Source organism: Alligator sinensis, unplaced genomic scaffold, assembly GCF_000455745.1.
Source record: "Alligator sinensis unplaced genomic scaffold, ASM45574v1 scaffold280_1, whole genome shotgun sequence".
NCBI classification, from domain to species: domain Eukaryota; kingdom Metazoa; phylum Chordata; order Crocodylia; family Alligatoridae; genus Alligator; species Alligator sinensis.
The window spans coordinates 5,800,790-5,814,375 of NW_005841835.1; the positions used below are offsets into that span (position 1 = coordinate 5,800,790).

The 13,586-nt window shown below is 44.7% G+C and overlaps 1 protein-coding gene across 3 annotated transcripts in view; it reads right to left on the reverse strand.

Moving 5' to 3' along the window:
- PSMA6 (proteasome subunit alpha 6) overlaps positions 1–13,586 on the reverse strand; it is a 25,134-nt gene that overhangs the window by 10,783 nt on the left and 765 nt on the right. For 2 of the 3 annotated variants that reach the window (XM_025201536.1, XM_006015368.3), the window contains exons 2-6: positions 9,748–9,842; positions 7,645–7,726; positions 7,185–7,340; positions 4,221–4,399; positions 1,813–1,907 (exon numbers count right to left, since the gene is read on the reverse strand). In XM_025201536.1, the coding sequence (XP_025057321.1) occupies positions 1,813–1,907; positions 4,221–4,399; positions 7,185–7,340; positions 7,645–7,726; positions 9,748–9,842 (607 nt within the window). Of the gene's footprint in view, positions 1–1,812; positions 1,908–4,220; positions 4,400–7,184; positions 7,341–7,644; positions 7,727–9,747; positions 9,843–12,947; positions 13,044–13,586 lie in introns of all 3 variants that reach the window. The other variant, XM_025201546.1, reaches the window with a different exon arrangement.

A 13,586-nucleotide genomic window follows, 5' to 3' on the forward strand; every position in this document is an offset into this window, starting at 1 on the left:
AGATTTAAAAATATTTTGGTTTTGAAAAGGCTGTTTCAGTCACTGCAGTCACTCCTCGTCTTAAGTCCCAAGTGGAAGACATGGAGGAACCAAATCCATATGATTAGTATACAGGGAGCTGCATCCCAGCCAAAGAACCAAGAACTGCAAAATCCTACACAGGATCAGGGAAGGAAGAGACCCAAGGCCTTGCCAGCAGAGTCAAAGGCACTGACAGCCCTTAACTCTTCAAGCAATTTGAAACTTGTTTGTTTAAACAATTTAAACTGTATTTTTACTACATGCACCATTAACGTATTAACTATGTGCTAGAGAAGTCACGATCTACAGACTCTTCAAGAAGAAGTCAAAGATCATTTATACAAGGAATTCTATTTTTTAGAAATAGTAACATGTATTAATAAACAGTATTTTTCAACTCTATTTACCACCTAATAGAGACACAGTTTACCACTGCAAAACACTCTTAAGAGTACATGAGCACCACGATCAGTATCAATGGGGAGGACTACAGGTCAGGGGCAATTTGTTTTTTTGAATGTACTAAATCTGTCTGTACTATACACCAAAAGATTTCAGATCGCCACTTAAAGCTTTTTTTCCTTTAAACTAAAAACAAAAAAAACACAAGACTTTCGTAGCATAGACTGGGCCTCAAATCAGAGCCATCACAAATTAAAAAAAAACCAAGACATTTGCTAAGGGAAAAAGAAAGTCAAATTCTATTCCACCCCAAACTTTGGAAGTGACAAATGGGCTTACTTATAGAGGTGCACCGATATATCAGTCCATATCGTATCGGCATTGATAAAAGGAAAATTGACATTATTGGCAAATCAGCTTTTTTTTTGGCTAATGTGGCCAATAATGTTGCCGATAAATGCCACGTGCATGTGCACAGCGACAGCATGCACACAACCAGCCTGGCAACTTGGAGAGCAGCATCTGGCTGGTAAGTCTGTTGTGGGGAAAGGGGTGGCAGGAGGGAAGGGGCAATTGAGGTCCCCCACAATGAGGGAGGAGGAGAGCTGGGGCAGAGACAGGTGTTGCCCAGTTGGGGCAGGATACAGGACGGAGCCACTAGTGGATTGTCCGGGGCTGAGGGGAGGGTTGCTCCTGATGCTACGTCCACCCCCATAGGAGGCATGGGGGGCATGCACCTCCCCCCCGGATCTGTGCATGGGGCAAAGGTGGGCTGCTGCTGTGGGCTGAGACCAGGGGTGGTGCCAGGCTCTTCCTGGCAGGGGGGAGGTACAGGGCTGGGCTGGGGGGTTCTGAGGGGCTACAGCAAATTCTGGGGTGGCTACAGCCCCCCCTGCAGCCCCCCTCCCAGGGCTTCCACATGCTCTGAGCACTGCCCTGGGCCAACCCCCACACTGGGAAGAGCCCAGTGCTGCCCTCAACCCCAGCCTGAAGTGGCATCCCACCCTCACCCTGAGCACAGATCCAGGGGACCTACCCCAGCCTCCTTTCTCCCTCACTGTGGGGGGGCCTCGATCTACCTTCCCCCCTTCCCCTCCTCCTGCCCCTTCCCCCCCGCAACAGACTTACCAGCCAGACACTGCTCGCCAAGCTACCAGGCTGTATATTGGCAATCGGATCAGTAATCGGCCAGTATGGCTCGTTAATAAATCGGCCATTGGTATCGGCCCAAAATATCTTTAGCGGTGCACCCCTACTTACTTATTTACATTTCCATCCTCTCTTTTTTGTTGTTTTAAAGTCTACTTGTATAAAAGGGGACAAAGTTAAAATTAGCCATTAGTGCAACTGGAAGAGCAGATGCTAATTAATAAAGTTGTTTGGACTTACCTGAATTTCGGGTTTTCAACCGTAACAACACCAACTTCTATTTCTGAAGGTTTGAAATCAATGGACAGAACAGTAGACAGGCAGGTTATTGCTGTCTAAAAGTAAGATAGGAAAAGAAAAATGTTTAACCACTTGCTTTTCAAAGTTGAACTTAATATTTTCACGTCTAGCTTCTCAAATTCAAGTTAACTCCTTCCTTTCTCTAAAACACTTGCAGAAAATCATTTTCTATCTACTGTTCATGTTATAAAATTCAGTCTCTTCTCCTCCCTTGAAAGCATGGTTTACAAGAACACCATAACAAGTGCATCTTGCATTTTCTCATCAAGAAACCCCCAAAGTGTGTGAGTGGGTTTAAAAAAAACAACAAATCTTACCTGGGGCAATTTTAAAAGATTTATTTAATCATGACTATTACCTTATCTTCGGTTTTTACTATTCCAGGTGCTTTTTAAATTGTTCTTTTACAAATTTATATTTTCTTGCATAACCCTGCTGTAAGGTCATAATCTTAATGTGGAGGGTATACATCCATACAGATGAATGGGAAGGAATGAACTAACTGGCCAAGTTCTTCAGATGTTGCTGATATTTAACTGTATTACTAGTGGTATGTTAGGGCACCCAGAACCCTCAATGAACATTTTCTTATTTAAATTAAATGCATAAGAATGCTTATTTTTGTGGAATGACATTAATTGTTAACAAAAGTGATTAACAGAGGGCAAGGCCTTCAGTGCAGGGTCAGAGGAAAAAAAATCATGAATATTTTATTCAAAACATACCTACTGCACTATCATTTAAAGCCTTACAAGACTAAGAAAGGACCAAAATAGCATCCTATTTCTTGCTTTTGCTTTGCACACTCCTGGTTCCTGGTTGATGCATAAACTTTCGAAGGGATAGTGAAAATTGTCAACATAAAGCACAGATTTTGATAATACTTTTCACAGATCCCTAAACACAAAATTAATATTTCCATTAACTGACTGGAATTGGAACTTGTTTAATTTAAATGTTTGCTTCTAAAACACTGCAGTGCTATACATTAGAAATATAAAGGGTGCTGGGGGAGAGCAGCTGCAGACAGTCCAAACTGGAGCTCAATCCACCAACCCCCCAGACCCAACAGTGAATGACTGTTGGCTCAGGGTGAAACACCATAAGTCATGGCACTTCCTGCAAAGCACCATGAGTTACAGTGGGGACCTGCACATTTGTCAGTGCCCTCTGTTACAGCTGCATGAGCCTGCAGAAGTATAAGCAAGCTAAATCAATCTAATTTAGCCCTAGATAAAGCAGAGTTAAAATTGGAGTAGCTCTGAAAACCTTGTATTTCTATTGCTACAGAATCAGGCAGGCATAACAGCTGCATCATAACAGCTTATATTGGTATCCTTTGGCAGCAATGTAATTGCTATACCTTAATTTAATATATACTGTATGTACATTTAGTAAATCCTGCCTCTCTCCGGCCAAATCCAGGTCAGAAAATCCACATCATCCAGTCAGTTTTGCTACTGGTAGCCCTATAACGTTATGTCCTTATATTTGAAGAGATGCATCCCTGACCACGATGGTAGTTGTGTCACTACTGCTGGAAGAGGCATGGGGCACAACACCAGCTTGTAACAGTAACAACTGAGAATGTAATTTGTCTAGTTTAAAGCACTTTTCAGCAGAAAGATTGTTTCAAAAGCTGAAAAATTATTTATGACTTGCTCCATAGAGTGGGGATTCAAGTTCTTCTGACAGAATTTTTTGGTTTCCACAGGGGAGGATCTTGAGCAAGCAGCACAAAAAATGGCAATGGTGAATGTGCAGCACCAGGCCAGGAGTACTGAAAATTCATAAATCAAGTAAAACACTTTATTCCACTGTGCCAGCATAAGAGGGAACATTTTAAGAACAGGAAGGGAAGATAAAAGTTTAGATTTCACTGCTTTTTTTCTTTTTAAAAAAGGAAGGAAAACTTTATGTCCAATCCAGAAGACAGAGAGAGAAGATTAAGAGTATTTTTAAATGGACCCTACAGTCTGTAGGTATTGAGATGACAAATGGCTTACTCCATTTTAATCAAATAATATTGCTGCGTCTGACTTTCCAATTATGCACAGAATGAAGCATCTTAAATAGTAGTTAACAATGCAATTACCCCATTTATCTACAGGAAAAACCTTCTGAAATAGTGATAAGCATTTAGCAGAATCAGGTACTAAACTTTGATTATTCTCTCAAAGCACAATGTTTTAAAGACTTTAAAAATGGAAATAGCTAGTTACCAAGGCAGTGACATCAACCATATCACAAAAAAGGAAGTGCTTACTAAAGATTTCTTCACAATGTGAAGTCATACAGCAAAAATATAAACACTTTTTACCTACTCTGGTGTCCTCTTAGTGGCTTACCTCCACTGTCTGCTCATAAGTCCAGTCAAATTTCTTCTTTACTTTCTTTTCAAGAAAGCTGGTTGACTCTGTTTGTTTGACTCCTGCAGCTGTGGCCTTGAACCCACAGTAGTAACCTGCAGGATCACACTTGTATACCTGAGGACCATGCTCTTCATCAACACCTATCAAAATCATACCTTTAAGAGAGAAGGAAATTTACATTTATTGAGCAGTACTGAAAACATTGAGACTTCAACTGATTGAGGATTCTAGATTTAGGATGAAGACTCTCCTCCTCTAGTATGAAACAGGCCAGGTATTGTGGTATACTTTCTTTGGTATACTATTCTGAAGAACACATTTCTCCCTACTCTCTAATCTAACATACCTCTCAATGGCATTTCATTGCTTTAAACTGAATTTCGTACCTGGTGAATTAGATTTCTAATCCCATCCAAACTGGACCACTCATTAAAGAGAAAAACTGTTAGGCAGCATTGAGCATTCACAGAACCAAAGTCAGGAAATACAAATACATGGTAACAAGGTTAACTCAGCTGTACTGCTTATCCTGTATATTCTATAACACTTTGGACTCCACATTTAACTAGAAAACAGAAGTGGTTAACAAAAGTACTTTGTTTACTCCAATACAACTTCCCCCAAAAGCCAGCCCTCCCAAATTGGGGTACACGCCTTAAGCAGAGAAGCTTCCTTTTCTCATCGGAGCTTCACTGCATAGAGGCATAAAGGAATTAAGACACTGTGCTACAAGATGGCTGTTGGCTTCCCTTTTTTTTCCTTTATCAGCAAGCAAGAGAGATGTATATCAGTGTAGCAGATGGCACCACAGTACTACAATAGCTTGTTCAAGACATGCACCTCAATTTTGGAGGGATAACTTTTGGGAAGACTGCATGTCTCAGGGTCTACCAAACTCAGAGGCAGCAGCCAGTCAATTTCTTGGGTAGGTCCTGGGGCCAGCTGCCAATTTCGTAAACTGAGTGTGGTGCTCCCCCCTTCCCTCCCACCCAATTGGCTGAGGGGCTCCAGCAGTCCCACCCCTCCCTGCAGATTGCCACATGGCCCAAAATTATAGCTTAATTATCCTGGTTAAGCACAGGGAAGCCATTCATCCATATGATTAAGTGTGGATTAATGGCTTCCCAAGGCTTAATCTGGGTAATTCAGACATGGTTTTGGACCATTTCCAAGTAGTGGACTCTGGAACTTTGATGGACTTCTTGCAAAAGAGACACCCCCCCCTCCCCCCAACAAACTTCCTGGCAAGCAGAGAAAAAGCAGGGAAGCCCTGGAGTCTTGGAGCACAGAGGAAAAGGCAGGGGGTGGGGGCAGGGACAAGGTGGTGGCCACACCAACACCAACCCCACCCCCTGCCTTCTCCTCCTGCTCTAAGACTGCAGGGCTTCCCAGCCTCTTCTCTGCTTGCCAGTAAGTTTTTTTTTGGTTTTGTTTTGCAGCAAGTCTGCCAAAATTGTGGAGCCAGCCGTTTTTTCTGGAGCCCGCCCAAAATCACAGGTCCCATGAAAATCACATGCGATTTCAGCCAGCAGGTCCCTACGCATGCTGTATAGGAACAGCAACATATATTTGTAAAACGTTCTATTTCCTAGTTATTGGCATAAACCATAATCTTACATATCCCCCATATTCTTGTTATGGGATAAAGCTTGCCAAGAAGTGGTTCCAGTTCAAGAGCAGCTATGAAAGGTTTAATGCTGGACAGCACTCCCCCATGTTTGCTGGCTGGGAGAGAGACCTAGCAGCTATTTTATAGCACTGTGCTGTGCCTTCATGAAAAAGCCAGCTCCACACCATGTCTCTGGAAAAATATTGTTCTCTGCATTCCAGAAACAAGGTGTATAAGGTATGTGGGAAAATATACTATCAGACAGCACTGGAACCATCACTTAAAAGTCATACTGTGTAGTCAGTAAATGTAGAAGACATTTATATGAATGTACCCATTTACATTTCTAATAAAAAAAATAAAATAAAATGGAAAAAAGAGACAGCACCAATGAATCCCATCTTAACTCAAACCCATTTGATGATTACATGAGCTTTTTAGTCCCTGGAATTGAAAAGTGAATACATGCTAAATGTATCTATGTCCCCTTATGCTTGTAGAGTTAGCATAACTGCTGTATGACTATTTATGCAATTTGAAAACAAGGCAAATCAAAACCATCCTCTATGAAAAAAGATCTTGAAGGTTACATTTATGTCAAGGAATAAGTTAACTATTTGCTGTACATTTGATAAAAGATACAATGAGCAATTTCTATAGTTTTCACTTGTTCTTTCGTAACTCAAATATATGACTCTTTATTCAAATTAAAAAGAAAAAAAATCACTTTGCGAAGCATAGAAAATTTCAGTGCAAAAGATGAACTTTTCAGATAGCTGCAAGCTTAATGCAAATTGTGTTGCAACCATAAACAAAGACTAGCAGGAAGTACTGATACTTATTATTATAATTAGCACAAATAATTCAATGTTTCTGAAGTACTCTTTGCAAATACATATTAAACATGTGTGAGAACATTATTTTAACAAAAGCAGTACTTTGCACCTTATAAAAACCTGCAGATGAAGCAGCCCCATAAAGCCAAGATGAAGTAGTTTCATGCATGTTAGGGAAGGGTAAACTGAAAGAAAGGTCAAGTGGTTTGCCTGAGAAGACAACTTATTTAATAACAGAATCTTGCTTACTGCATATTGCTGCATGAGTCATTATGGCTATAACACTACTCCTGGGTTCAGATAGTTAATGGTAGAATCAAGGATAGAAACCAGGTTCTAATCCCTACTCAAACTGTCAAACCCCAAAGCTCCTCACATAACACTCACATTTTATACAATATGAAGAATTGGTGAGAATTCTTCAGATATCAAAAATTATATGCAGAAAATTAGTTTAACGAAGATACAGAGCAAAGTATAGACCTTATTACTTACAGCATCCAAGAGGTCTCATTTCAGCATTCTGTGTGTAGACCTGAGAAATATCTGCAATCCTTTTACACAGCATGTCCACTGGAATATCGTAACCATACTTGTATTTCCAGTTAGCAGCCTCATAGCGGGCTCTTTGCACCTGGGACCTGCTATCAGCTAATATAAAAGACAAAGTATTTACTTGTTTCTCATCTTCCACTAAACAAGCTGAGACAATCCTTAAACACACAACACACTGCATCGCTGATTAGTGCTAGCAATAACATGTTCCAGGCTGTAGCTTAAGAAGTCTTGATCCAATAAATTGGTAAGAACAACTTCTTTAAATGCCAGTTTGTAGAAAAGCAACTCCTAAGCCTGGATTTAAGAGTCTCGAGTTTGCAAATATCAAAACATGAAACAAACACAACAGGGTTTGTTACAAAACTGCAATGATCTAAATAAGAGATAAATTAAATACCTGTCATTCCTGTCATAACACATCCAATATTTTCAGTAATTCTGAATAAGTGGGTCACTGTGCTAGAATCCAACAGTTTGTCCTAAGAAACAAACAAAAATAATGAAGCAGCATAAAAAAGAACCCCTCCTTTTACATACAAGAGTAAAATACAAATAATGCAGAAAAAAGAACCTGGGATTACAATTTAGGACTCAAACTGCTTCCCAACACTTCACAGCACAGAATGAGAAAGAGTTCCAGTATATCATATTTGCACAGAACCACTAATCTCCCACTATGTGCTCCTGGTGTTTTGTTTCTGCAGCAAAGTGAGAGGAATTTTTACTTCTGCATTTGCATGCTCACTTATAATAAATAGCAAAGGAAGGAGAAGATAGCTAGCAATCTTTGCCAGAAGTGGTGATGGATGCCAGTTTTTGACTAGGGAAGTTGAGGACTGTCACAACCCAAGGGTGTGATTTTTGTTTTTGTGTGTGCTTTGGCACCACTGAATTATTTTCCCGCCAATTCGTAGCTTTCTTTGCAGTGTGCATTTCTTCTTTGCAGCTAAGAAATGCTCGTTGCAAAGAGTTCCCGCCATTTGTATTCTAATTCGAGCCCCATTATTGGCTTGCGTGAAATTATTCACACGTGGCGGCTAGCGATTGGCTTGCTAGCCATATAAAAAGCTTGAGTGGTTTCCGCCCAAGTTGGAGAACTCCGAGGAGAACCCCCACAAGGGAGGACTCCACGAACACCAGGAGGAGGAGACTTCACGCTGTGTGAAGATCTCTAAGCGCTGCGGAGCCTATTGGACACCAGCGCATTTCAAGCAGGCAACAGAGGTCTGATCAGTCTCTAGCCTCTCCCCGTCGCCGTTCACAATCCTCGACATATCCCTCTCCCTGCGCACAAAAGGACCCACGGAGCCTAGCAAACTTCGTGTGAGTGAGTGAATAAAAGGATCCACGGAGCCTAGCAAACTTCGTGAGAGAGACCCAAGCTTGTCGTAGTCCTCAAACGAGGATTTAATCAGAGCTGTGCCTGGGAAACTGTCCAGCCTACACCGCGACCATCTTCGGTGTAAGTAAACAATCTTGAATCAACCATTACGCGTCCGTGCCTAATTCTAGCGTGTCGCCCGTTCTCTCCAATCCAGCATGCCCGGGCTGCTGGCCACAGCCCGCGCAGAGCGAAAAAGGGCCCGGATCGCTCCCAGCCCGCACATGGCGACATGGATGGGATTGGGAGGAGGCCCGCACAAGGACCTTTTGAGGGCACAAAAATCTGATCCCCTAACATATTCCATTCCTAATTTTAAAGTGTTTTTCATGGGGGTTTTTTGCCCAGCACCACTGTGCTGTCAGATGTTTATTCTTTGTATCACTGATTGGTTTACAGGTCAGGGTTCTGTAACCAGTATACGAAAAGAGAATGGAAGGACTGAGAAAAAATGTGTTTCTGAATGGTCCCAGGCTTCCAAAGATACATTGACACTACAGAATTAGTTTCAACTTTAATCCTTTCCACCTGCACAAAAATCTTTATAATCCAGATTTTGAGGTGCTTTAAGATGGGGAATAAATTGGAAATGTCATCAGTTATCACAGATAAACTTATCTTCTTCAAAGTGAGTGAGGACATAGGTTACATCACTTGATTGCTAACAGTCCTCCAATCCTCTTCCCCTGTTTCTCATCCCACCCTAGCTTCCCACCAAAACAGACAAGGTCACCTGCAATTGACACTCCTGCCTGGAAAATAAACTTAGAACATTTTAGCAAAAGTACCAGAGGATACTCCTCCAGACATTTACAAGCAAGAGCAGGAAGAGTGTGAACATACTAAAACCACGCTAAGCAGGATGGGGACACGTATGCAAATCCCAGTGTCAATCACCTGGGTCACCTATGAGCACAGAAATAGCTAAAGAGATATGTTCTTGGGTGGTTTAGAAATCTACAGAAAGAAAATAAAGTACCATGATACTGCAGTGATGGATAAGATGCCTGAGTACCAAAGAAGAAGGAAACCAGGACCGGTTGAATGGCAACAAGATGGTTTCTACTTCAGGGCCACAGAACCAACATTGAGAAATGACTGTTAAAAGATACTACTCACAGGGACTTTCTTCTGAGTTACAATTACTGCAGAATCCTTCCCACGAACAGCTACTGATGTAAGGCCACCCTGGTTTATAGCCTTAAAAGCATATTCTAGAAAAAACCCACAAAGAAATAATGAGAAAATTTGTACTGATGCCACTAAAGACCAGTAATTAGGGCAAAGCATGCAAGTCTTGCACACACAGTAATACTGCAAGGAATAAGCCCTCTATTTCCAATACAATCCAATCACCATGATGGCATAATACTGAATACTGTGTTTACAAAGTCTTTATATTATACTTATATAAACACATACATATATAGTATTAAAAAGGAAAAAAAAAAGCAATGATACTTACTAATAGAAGTTTCATACCCCCTTACCCACAAATTAAATAGTTGACTAGGATGGCCCAATAGTAAAACTAGTAACATCGTAGGGACTTTGAATAAGCATTTCTTATACAAGGGGTGGACAACACCTGGCTTGCATAATAAATCCAGCCCATGGCAAGCCCCTTGGCCCTGCCCAGCCCAGGCATGGGGGGCAGTCTGGGCTGTGGCACATGCAGCTGGTCCTACTGCCCCCAGATATGTGGCGAGGCGCGGACTGCTAACCCCAGCTTCCCAGCAGTCCCCACAACAGTGGCTCCTTCAGGCTGCTGCCTGCCTGTGGGGCCACCGCCTGCCAGACCTGGCCCCCTGCTGGGGAACCCTGCTCTGTCTGGGCAGGTGGGCAAGGTTTCTACAGAGACCAGCCCAGGAGCCCTGCAGGCAGGGCACACAGTCCCTTGCCTCCAGCCCCCGATGGGATGGGGCTGCAGGCAGATAGAGAGCCTTGTCCTGGAGCATGGTGGGCAGGAGAGACTGTGGAGTGGTGAAAGTGTGGGGGAAGGGCCCAGGGCAGAGCCACAATCCACTCCCCACACATCCCTGCCTGTGGAACCAATGCCTGTCACAGGGACGTGCAGGGAGCAGATCACAGCTCTGCCCTGGGCCCCACATTGTCCCCAGCTCCAGCTGTCTTGCTCCTGGATGCCACTCCTTGCCTGTCTATGGTCCATCCACCCTACTGACTACACCCTGCCTGCACCCCCTCCCACCAGCTCACCAAAACTCCTTAAATCGTCCCCCCCACCCCAACCCCCCAAAAAAACAAACTGCCCACCACTGCCTTATACTAAAGACACCGGATTGGATATTTTTTAACTTGGTCTTATGTTGTAGATTTCATTAAAACTTAATGGAACTGTACTGTAACAAGAGTAAAGAAGAAATTCTTACTCATTTCATTATATACTGAATCAACTGAAGAAAACTTATGATAAAGAGACCATGTCAAGACAAAACACAAGCTCCTCGCAGATTAAAGGGTGAGTTTTCAACCTTACCTATTTTTAGGGGCTAAGATTACCCTCATATTCTTAAACGCCCAGGAGCTTTTTTAGGGGCTAAGATTACCCTCATATTCTTAAACGCCCAGGAGCTTTTTTCATATAAAGAAAGGTGTTTAAGAACATGGGGTGTAAGTTTAAATTATCTTGATATAGTTCTCTCCTGCACCTGGTTGGTTGCCTTTACATCTTCTAAAGCAGTGGGTGTCTCAACCGTTTCCGTTCCAGGACCCATTTGCCAAGATCAATGGCTTGTCCCAACCCACACCCCCTGGCCCTGCCAGTACCTGACCCAAAGTTCTCTGCTGGTGCCCCCACCTCCAAGCCAGAGCCCCCCTCACCCCCAAGCCACAACCCCCTGTCGCCCAGGTCATGCTGGTGCCCCTCACTCTCGGTCTGCAGTTCCTTGCCCCCACCCCAGCCCTGCTGGAGGGGGCCCCCAGCTACTTCTGTCCTGCTTGGGCCTGAGTACAAGCAGTGAGTACAGGCCCCTGGATGTATGGGCACTGGCCCCATGCCACCTGCCCAGGCACGCAGCTCCTTGCTGCAAGAACTGCCCCTGCCTCCTTATGCCACTGAAGGGCCAAGTACCTTTCTCCTTGCTGCTCCCCGTATCTTGCTGCAGCCCCACATCCAGCCACTGTTCCCAGCGCCTACGCACAGGCACTCCCCACCCACGACAGTCCCCTGAACTTCCATCCCCGCTCCCCATACACTTACTTGCGCCCAGCACTGGGGCTGTTCCCATGACCTAGCCTTGCTGTATAACTGGCCACGTGTGTCTGCAAGCACAGATGCATGTGTGCCCACTACCTCCAATCGTCCCAAGCAGCACTTGCAGGCTGGAACTCTGCCAGCCTGCAAGAGGAAACCCATGCTTTCGTGGGTTTTTCTGGAACTTCCTTGTGACCCTTTCAAATACTCTTGAGACCCGCTTCTGGGTCGTGACCCACCAGTTGAGAAACGCTGATCTAAAGCACGTTTTCTAGAACCTTTTTAAAAAATAAATCTCCAAATACAAAAATACTCGCCCCAACATAGCTTCTAATTAACTACTAGCTACCCATTTGTCACTAGCTAAATTTACTCCTAGTAAATCAGAAGTGTCAAATATAAACCTGTGGGCCCCCATTATCCAGTCCCAAGTGCCACCCCTGGGTCTGAATTGACCAGGACTGGCCCCAAGCGCAGAGACTGGGATACACGCCGCACATGGCACTCATCCCAGGAGCTCTGGGGCATGCACCATGCACAGTGCCTACTCCAGCTCATCTGGGATACAGCAAAGGTCCTGAAGTGGCTGAAGCAGGTGCTGTGTACAGTGTACTCCTGGAGCAGCCACCAGGGGCACTGTGTATGTTGCAGATCCCAGATATGCAATGCAGTCCAGATGGGGCAGACACCACATGTATCATGGCATGCACTCCAGGACCCATGGCCCCTGCTGCTATGAGATCTGTGCTGCATGCAACACAGAACCCACTGAAGGCTCTAGATCCAACATGTGGGGCAGGAAGGGTGTTCATGGGCCCAGATGAGTTTGATATCAGTGGTGCTGGCTCCTGCCTTGGGGGTCTTTAAGAGGAGGATGCACGATTACCTAGCTGGGGTCATCTGAGCCCAGTTCTCTCTCCTGCCCGGGGCAGGGGGTCAGACTAGAAGATCTGCAAGGTCCCTTCTGACCCTACATCTATGAATCTATGACATCTTTGTAGTAAACAGGTCTAACACCAATCATCTAACTCAGTCAATTATAGCTGTTCTAAACTAGTATCCTGGGAAACATCTGAAGCAGGCAAGCAGGGGGGTTCCAATTTACCAGTAATTTAACCCAGTGGTGCTCGACCTTTTTTCTGTGGATTGGTTGGGTCCACTTGTAGGCCAGATCCAGCCAGTGGTCCTGATCACCAGATAGCTGCACAGAAGGGAGTGGGGTGGGGTTAGGTCAGGGCAAACATGGCCCTACAGGGGAAGGGAGGGTGGCCCAGCCCCAACCTGGAGATGGGAAAGGAGGGGTGTGGCCAGGCTCTGATCCATAAGTGGGGGGGCAGAGGTGGGAAAGGAGGAGGAAGCCAGGGTGGCCCAGCTCATGGCAGGGGTAGGGGGATGGTGACAGTCAGGCTCTAACAGGTTGCATGGGCTTAGGTTTTGGGAATTGTGGGGGCTGGGGAGGAGAGGAGGAGGCTGGATTACTGACTACCACTCTCCCACCACCAGCTTTCTGGACCAGTAAGGAGCTCTGTGGGCCACATTTAGGCGGCGGCAGGGTCTGAGGTCCCCTGATGTCGTCTCACTGCAGGGCGCGGCTGCGGGGCAGGAAGGCTGCGCTGCGCCAGCCCGGCTCGCTCAGGCCGCTGCCCTGCTGCGAGCTGCTCCCGGCAGCGCCGGGCCCGCGACCCCGGCGTCACTGGGGAGAAGTGACGGGGGCCACGGTCCGACTGGCAGCGCAGCCCCCGCG